This window comes from Limulus polyphemus, unplaced genomic scaffold, assembly GCF_000517525.1.
Source record: "Limulus polyphemus unplaced genomic scaffold, Limulus_polyphemus-2.1.2 Scaffold5148, whole genome shotgun sequence".
Classification (NCBI taxonomy): Eukaryota; Metazoa; Arthropoda; class Merostomata; order Xiphosura; family Limulidae; genus Limulus; species Limulus polyphemus.
The window spans coordinates 8,224-17,704 of NW_013670758.1; the positions used below are offsets into that span (position 1 = coordinate 8,224).

At 33.5% G+C, this 9,481-nt stretch overlaps 1 protein-coding gene across 2 annotated transcripts in view; it reads left to right on the forward strand.

Moving 5' to 3' along the window:
- Positions 1–636: 636 nt before the first annotated feature.
- Positions 637–9,481, forward strand: part of LOC106472191 (NADH-quinone oxidoreductase subunit B-like) — a 28,853-nt gene continuing 20,008 nt past the window's right edge. Inside the window, exons 1-2 of one of the 2 annotated variants that reach the window (XM_013932818.2) lie at positions 637–671; positions 5,828–6,051. In XM_013932818.2, coding sequence (XP_013788272.1) covers positions 659–671; positions 5,828–6,051 — 237 coding nt within the window. In that variant the 5' untranslated portion in view covers positions 637–658. Of the gene's footprint in view, positions 672–799; positions 819–5,827; positions 6,052–9,481 lie in introns of those variants that run through there. The other variant, XM_022400796.1, reaches the window with a different exon arrangement.

Consider the following 9,481-nt stretch of genomic DNA (forward strand, 5'->3'; position numbering starts at 1 on the left):
ATACTAAAATATTACATGAAGATTGGAATGCATGGTATATTCATATACAACACTCGCAACAAAACTGTCTCAGTGTCATTATCACTATCGTTAGTATCTAGATAATCGTGACGAAAATAAGCTTACATGTGTAGATCAATAGGGTATAAGTCATGTGCAAATTAGATAACTTGAAGAGGATAGTGGGCCTTAGAAATATATTGCTTTCAGAGGTGGTAGACATTACAGGATTGATAAAGTGTAAGAGAAGGCTTGATGAATAGTTAAAAAGTCAGGGGTGAATGCAGATCGATGGGTATTTGATGTAATGGATTATTGATTGGGATAGCCATAATGCGCCAAGAGTCGCTCAAATGTTCTGATAATTAATTATTTCAAAATTAATTTATTATTCTCTGGAAAATGGTATTTAGTTCAATCAAGAAAGCAGAGGTAGTGATACATGCGTGATAAATTACGATAAATTTGATAATTCGACTAACAATATTCAGATTTCTGTTATATTACACTTTTGATACTAAGCATCAATGTAAGTTTTCATTTCTTAGTAACATTACATTTTAGTTAGTTTTTTTTTTTTTTCCATATATTAACACCTGAGAATAATATTGAAAAATTTCTTATTCCACCACACGGTTGTGCTGTTCGACAATTAAAAATGGCTGGCAAGGGTATATTAAAAAATTTTCATGAATTAATACTAATAGTAATAGTTTTAAATGCAAGTTTTTGTAATAAGTTTGCAGAATATTTAACCGATTTTTATATTTATTTTGATTGGAATATAATATGAACAGGAACGAATTACTAGTAAAGAAGTAATAAACTAATATACGATAAACGTAATTCATAGTCATACATTTTAAGTAATTAACATTGATTTAAATTTGAATTTTGTACAGTGATATTGGTAACCGAGATGTTAAGAGTAAGATGACTATAATAATATGAATAGTATAGATAATAGAAGTATCAAATGAAGACTGAAATGTCAATACCAATACTAGTATAGCAGTAAATAGCAATCCTAGCACTGTAGTGCTACTAGTAACCACTAGTAGTATTAGTAATACTAATAACTTGATGTGACCTTAGAGTCAGGTTATAATTCTGAAATGCTTTGTTTAAAAGAAAAAAGAGTGATAGAAAGTTAATAAAACTAAATTAAATATAGATTGTTTGGTTGTGTGGTATTGCATCACAATAAGACAATAATATTTAATAAAACTTTCTCTACTGGTCCTATGTAGGTTTTATGTAAGAAGAATATATTAGTATATTTATTACACACCTTTTGTACTTTCAAATGGGCTGTGAGGTCAAGTTGTTATTATCTTCTTGCTGGAAACCCATATAGGGCCTGTAAAGAAAGTTTTAATATTTAGGAATGTAAAGTTATGCACTTAAGGTAAGGAAATTTGAAAGGAGCTCATTTCTTTGTGTAAGAAACGTTGGTGTGATCATTGTTAAATCTTTTGATTAAAACCAATGTAGGTTTTGATTATTTTTAAAGGAAGTACTAACTTAAGAACAAGACCATTATTGTGATCTTGTAAAATTTTGGTGAGGCCTTATTTGAAGTATTGGATATAGTTTTAACCCATATTCTACAATATAGATATCAACATATTTGGAAGGATTTGGTGGTGGATTACTAAAATAATACTGGTCAACGAAAAATTTGCTACTGGAGAAAACCCAAGTGATTGGGTGTAATTATATGGTGTTGATTTCAAAAATGTAGTCAGAAGTTGTCCATCACCTCTAGATTTTGAGTACTTGTAATATCTCATTATTTTATCAGCACAATGTGAAATACCATGCAATGAACTCAGTACAATAAATTTATGCTGTGAAATTAAATTTATTTGGACAATTTAATGAGTAAAATCATCCATTTTTGATAACTTCAAACATTGATTGTATTGTATTGGTGTAAAATTCCAAATATATTGTTCATATATACTATTTCTTTTTGATATAATTGTTGCAAATTGCACCACTTTTGCTTCATTCTCATGTTCATCTGCTATGCCTGAGAATCATGAAACTCACACATGCTCAGTTTGCTAGAACAATCAAGAAGTCCCTCAACTGAGCATAAAAGGGGCATAGTCAGACACTTCTCTCTTCGTTCTTTTTTATTCACTCAGTTGGACACCTTGCTTCGCACACAGTCAAAACAGTCTGATCTTCTTCCTCTCATCATAGCCGTGATATAATCAAATTCTGCAAAACTGCAAAATCTTTTAAACTCTAGTTCTGTAAACATAAATGCTTTGACATTTTTTATAAAATCTTTTTAAATGCTGGCTGCCTCTAGTTAAAGTAAGTCTGAAAGTGCAAAAAATCACAAAAACAGTTTCAGCTATATTTATGGAAAATATATTACAATTTCACAAAGGAAAAACATCACACACAAGGTAAAGGTTGCTTATTACCACTATTTTGTGTGTAAAATTGGTGACCAGCAGAAACACTGGGTTCCACATGTGTATTGTACACTTTACACATCTGGCTTGACACAGTGGCTGAAAAAGAAAAGAGCAAATATGCCATTTACAGTTCCCATGATATGGTGTTAGCCCAAAGATAATCTAACTGACTGTTATTTTTGTATGACTAATGTTTCTGGATATTCAGACAAAACTAAACAATACATTAAATATCCAGATATTGCATCTGCAATGAAACCATTACCTCATAAGGATGGTCTTCTATTGCCACATCCACCAGCAAATTGGGAGACAGAAGAGTTATTCAGTGAAGAAGACAATGAATCATCTTCATCCTCTTTATCTAGTAATTTTATTCCTGTGGCACCTCAACATAAACTGCCTCATCTGATCATACAAGAAGAGCTAAATGATCTGATTCGTGACTTTTCTCTATCAGAGCAGCATGGGGAACTTCTTGGATCTTATTTAAAGCAATGGAATGTACTAACTATAGGAACAAGAGTTTCAATTTACTGAAGTCACGATCAAAGTCTTGCTTCTCACTACAGCATACAAGATACTTTGTGTTTCTATACAAATGTTGATGCACTAAAGGAAGAATGAGGTACTGAAAATCATCCTTAAGAATGGAGACTTTTTATCGACTCATGTAAAGCTAGTCTGAAAGCTGTACTTTTGCACAATGGGAACATTAAACAATCAATTCCTGTTGCTCATGCTGTAAACATGAAAGAAACTTATCAAAGCATGCAGATTATATTTCAAAAAGAAAGAATGGCCAGTGAGATAGAATTACTTTTTGAAAGTCTGATAAAAGATGTCATACAACATAGTGTTATAGGAGGAAAATCTTGCCTTACTAATCTTTTGACATATGCTGATGAGGCTACTGCCTAATTAAATGTGAATTTGGTATATTTGGATTTTCACAAAGCATTTGACATGGTGCCGCATCTCTGTAGGCGTGAGAGGTAATTGGCTCATTGGATAGAAAAGTATGTGGAAGAGAATAAAAGTCTTAACACTGATCCCTAAGGCACTCCAGTTGTGACATTAATCCAGTTTGACTAAACCCTTATTCTTTTTGGTTTAGATAAATAACCTAGATGAAGGAATGATCAATTAATTATTTAAATTTGCTGATGATATTAAGTTCTTGGGTGTTGCTGGCTGTGAAGAGATGCTGCTGCTTGACAAAAGGATTTAGATTATTTAATGGGTTGGGCAAATAGATGGCAGATGGCTTTTATTTGTAATAAATGCAAGGTAATGCGTGTGGGTTATTATAATTTTGGTAGTAATAACCCTAACAATTTTATGAATGAAAAAGATCTCCGTGCTCTCATTGATCAGTCTCATCAGAGCAGGCCCAGCATGGCCAGGTGGTAATGAAGCTTGACTTGCAATTTGTGGGTCGCAGGTTCGAATCCCCATCCCACCAAACATGCTCGCCCTTTCAGCCATGGGGCATTATAATGTGATGGTCAATCCCACTATTTGTTAGTAAAAGAGTAGCCCAAGAGTTGGCAGTGGATGGTGATGACTAGCTGCCTTCCCTCTAATCTTACACTGCTAAATTTGGGACGGTTAGCACAGATAGCCTTGTCTAGCTTTGCACGACGTTCAATAACAAACAAACAAATTCATCAGAGCAGTGTACTATTACTAGTTTTTTCTACAGAAATATTGAATACAAATCTGAAGAGGTTATGATTTCATTGTATAGGTCAGCATTTCATAAACTGGGGATCACAAGATCATAAAAAAAAACACTGTGATAACAGATATTTGTGATGTTAGAAAAACACGTAGGTTCAAGAAGTTTTGATAGAAATGAATAAAACCCCATAACCTGAGGGCATTTGAAAGATGGACCTTTCTACTTCAGGGCAAACTGATATAACAGATATTTTAGAGTATGTACAGTAACTTGCTATCCCTTTGTGTGTGTCTGGGGGTCATAACAACCTGAAATATTTTGAAAGGGGTACCTAGCAAAAACGTTTGAGAACCCATGGTAATAGTTACTGGTTAGGCTGCATTTGGAATATTTTACTCAGTCTGAGGATCCTTACCTGGAAAAGTTTCATAGCGGGGTACCTGGGATGGAAAGGTTGTCATCTAAAGACAGGTTATGACCTTTGAAATTGTTTTCTTTTGAAACACTTGAATAGTTAGAGGGGATCTGATTCAGGTGTTTAAGATTGTTGAGGGAATTTATAGTTTTGATGCATCATCTTTTTTCATACATAATAATGAAAACTGTAGGACTAGGAACACAAGAGTTTTGTCAGGGTTGTAGTCATCTTCAGCTAAGACAATTATTTTTCTAACGGGGTGGTTGGCCATTGGAATGGGTTGCAGGAAGTATTGTTGTTGGGCCACAAGTTTGGGAAATTCTGATGTATGATGATTTTGAAACAGTACTCAATCAGAAAGAGCTTGCTGCCTGGAAATCATTTAAACTGGTTGTCACAATTTTCTTAGGAAATCACAGAGATGAAAACTGTGCTGTGATGATTGATGATATGCTCGAGAACTACAGGAAAATGGGGTCTAGGATGTCAATAAAGATGCACTTTTTACACTCCAATTTAGACTTCTTTCCAAATGATCTAGGTACAGTGAGCAATGAGCATAGTGACTGCTTCAACCAATGGAACAGTGATATGAAGGACAATGGAATCCTGCAATGATGGGAGATTACTATTGGTTCTTAGAGTGTGAAACTGAGAACATACACAAAAGGTGCAACAAGTCAAGCAGATATTTTGTTACAAAAAATAATACCATGATGAAAGTTTTGAATATAGCCTGAATGTATTTTCAGTATATAATCTTATTATACTCATTGCTTGTTTTAAACTGGTATTGCTGTTATGTATTGTTTTTAAACATTCTTAAATGCACTTTTCAATGAATATGTAAAGTTATTAAAGAAAAAGTTGTTATTTTCACAATATATCAGAATAGAAAGAGATTCTATTTGTAGTTTGTAGTAGGTTGATATTAGAAATTGGGTAAAGATTAGATGGCCAAATTATACTTTATCAATTAGAAATGATTCTTTTTTTAGAAAAAAAGGTTTGGAATTACATACTTGAATATTATAGTTAACAGAGTAAAGCTATGGAAGCACGACTGCTAAGTTATTTTTTTGAAAATTACTTTTTTTGGTTAGAGCTATGAATTTGAGGTCTTAGGCTAATAATTTTAACTGAAATACTTTATTATTCTAAGGAAAGCTAGTAAGTTTGCCAGCAAGAAATGTAAACACAGTGATTTTAATAAGATTTTTTAACAAGAAAAATTTACATTTAATACATTTGGTTGTTACTGTATTATTGAAAATACATGGCTTTTTTTAGCTCTTTGTTCGATGAAGTTGATTCTACCACGTCTTCCGGTCTTTCTTTCTTACCCTTCCGCTACTCTTACAACTCATGTACAACAGAATAGTACAGCATCCAGCCCAGTTCCTACATCTGGTGTTCCTGTGAAAAAGAAACCATACTCTCCCTTTCAAGACACAAATAATGCTGCAGAATATGCACTTGCACGTATGGATGATCTTTTAAACTGGGCTCGAAAGGCAAGTTTTAATATCTTCTACAAGCATTTTAATTTTTTGTGACTTATTTTTAATTGAAAATTGATTTTCTACAATCTTTATTAACTTTAGAGATGTTGTATTGTAAATTGGATTTAAATGCATGACAGGTGCTTGATTTTATGAGGCCATCAAATAAAATTTCAGATTGAGTACTTGTAATCATTAATCTTTATTATACAAGTATAGAATATTAATAGAGGTCATACTAACATTCTAAAATGCCAAACAATTTGTGCACCATCTTTGGGGAGTTGCTTTCAAATACTTAACTATTGTTTCATGTACAAATTGAATGGAATCATGCCATTTTGCAGAGATAAACACATGACTATACATAACTCCTTGACCTTTTGGCTTGAATCTTATAGCTGTCAAAATGAACTCACTGAACCATATATTGGTCACAATTTATGGTTTGTCACATATTCCATGATAAATTACACATGTGACTCATATTTGCAGTTTTTAGACAATAAGAAGTCAGTATATGTGCGTGAATTTCACTAATTTCATTGAAATTCAACCCAAAGTGTGTCATGTATATTGTGCACTGATTTTCTGAAACACCAACCTTGTGTTTTAAACTGTTTGCATGAAGCACCTGTTCATTAATTGTGACTATTCATCAGTGCTGTAAATAAATATAAATCTGGACTACATCTTGCTCAAAGTCGACAATAACTTGCATAGCTCACCAGAAAAAATATAACCCTGATCAAAATTTAAATTCAGAAATGCTAACACTGCACCACTAAGAGCTACTACCTTCAGGTTTCTCACTAGAGTCTCACAGTGAAGGGTCCTGGACTATCAACTTTCTTTTTTCAAGAGTCCAAATACATGTGTCTACATGTACTGTGCCAGCCTATGATGTAACAACACAAGGCTGTAGCACTTCTCCAATAGGAGGGTAACACAACTTCCATGTGCAGTAATCCTCATGAGTCACTGTCATAAGCTCATTCCTTCCTCAACATTGGTCATGTTCAGACACAATTGTTTCCTGTGCCTTTAGTTTCCTGTCATTTTGATTAACTCCTTTTCTTTGTTTAGTGTTATCTTTGTTCATGTTACATTTTTGTTCTATCTACCTCGCTGTAACTTCATTTTTTCTTTAGCCACCATGTTTTTTCTCATTACTATTTATAAGGAAAATTTGCTCATGGATTGCTGATTTACTATGAATTTTCAAATCCATGCTGTTTCTATGTCCCAAGGCCTAGATGTTCCTCCTCTGAAATCTTATATGCTTGTATCAGTAGCAACTGGAGGCACATCATCTGTTCATGATGTTACTGTTATTGTGCATCAGGTGGTTTGTTCTTTTTACCCAGTACTTTTCAAGTTCAGGTCCCCAATTGTTCTGTATCATTGCATTCTATGAAAGTATTCTAACTGACGAGGAACAGGTACCTCCTCTTCCTTTGTTTGCTGTGCTTATTACTCATTTGTATTGCATTCTATTTCCTTCAGTGGTTCTAATGACTTAGGTTCCCTTATTTCATTAGCATTTGTCTGCTTTCTCTCCTCCCCACCTCTCCAGATATTTGTGCCTACACTGATGCCATTTTATCATAACGTCTTGTTGATCAATATTTTTCTTATCCACCACATTTTCGTGGCACCTTTTATGTTTATTGAACACAGTCTCTTCTTTCTATTTGGTGTGCTCCTTTTTCTCCTTCTTTGTTTCTTTCTTTCCAGCAATCTGTTAATCTCTGCCTTACCTTTGCCTAACTTCTTTGCTATATCTCTGCCCTTCACCTCCTCACCAAGACATGACCCAGATAGTCTTATAGGGAATACACATTCTAATTTGTTTGCCATCTTTGCTTCTGTTTCTGTTTTGACTTGGTTTTTGTTTGTTTTTTGGATTGCATTCGGAATATTTTTTCCTTTCAGGTGCCCATTTCCCTTCCTCCTATATCTATGAATTTTGTCTTTCTCCTTTACTTACAAACAAAGGTTTTGCAGGTGTTTTTGACTCCTTAGTATTTCAGGATGAGGCTGATCACCAGCAATCTTCTATTTTTTTTCCCTGGTTTCTTGGATCATTAGATCAAAGGTACGTCAGTCTGCTATCCATCCTTGAGAGTCATATTGGGTTAATTGGGTTTGCTGTCCTTTTCTCCTGCAGGGCAGACCATTGCAGTTCTTGTGGCTGACTCTTCTTTGGAGCTGATTCTGGGCTCTATGTGTTCCCCTCAGTTGGTTCTGGGAGATCAATAGAACATGTCCTCTGATTCCTTATCTGCCCTTGTGTCTCTCCCTTACACTCTGCATCCCAGGCACTAATCCCTTCTATTCACCTGTTTTCATGGGCCTCATAACCCGTTACCTACCATGGCCATTTTGTCTTATCGTGAGGGCAAAATCACATTTGTGAATTAAAACAATTATATAGAACTTATCTTTTATTGGATTTCAGATTTTATTTTTGTAAATAGCAGCATAACATTCAATTATTTGTACAAAATCGTATTATTTAATGAAGTTTAAAGAGGAATTTAATGAAAAAAATCCTAAAATATATTTTAGACTGTGAATAAGCTCCATCTAAGAAGAAAATTGTTTTTTACAAAAAAAAAAAAAATTTTTCCTTTCACTTCAGCAATGGTCCTGCCATCTATGATTGGTATCTAAACCTTTTTCTAGTCTGTTTTCTTTATAAAACAGCGTCTGGGTGTGTTAAACCTCAGTTGTAAAACTTCTAGTCGAAGGTGTCAATTTCAGTACCATGTTATTCCAGTCGCTATATTTCACGTTTGACAAATCATAGGATGATAAGGAAAGCACGTGACGAAACGTTGTTCTCTGGATTTTACAATATGAATGTGGGTGGTGCTTATTATAGTAACTGCCATTTTATGTAGAGGTTGTATTTAGTATTGGCCAATAGGGCTTTTCTATAAGCATTAGAAAACTAGCTTCTGGAAAAAAGTGCATGGGTTGTACGTGGCTTTTATTATTTTTATATAGTAGCTTAATTCATGCTGCATTGTATATCTATTTGTATTAATCATTATATTGAAAAATTAACTCAAAATAGATATATTTTTTAGGAAAGAAGTTGATCCACAATTGTTAGGGTTAATGAGCTATCGAATGGCGAGTGCAAGGTCTTTACATGAATTAGGCTTAGCACTTTGAACTGAAAGAGTTTGTGATTTTTATATTCTTTTGCATTTAAATTTGTAGTTTTAAGTTCAATAAGTTAGCGTAATTTTATATTTAGTTCATAATAATAATAATAATAATATGATTCAGTATTTAGAATGATAAACTTGTGTGATTTGTACGTAATATTACTAGTACCAGTACCACATAAGAATTTTACATTTTTCCTTCTTACAATCTTTACTTTGTAGTAAGACCCACACTTCTGTTGTTATTGCTTTAGAATTAAAAC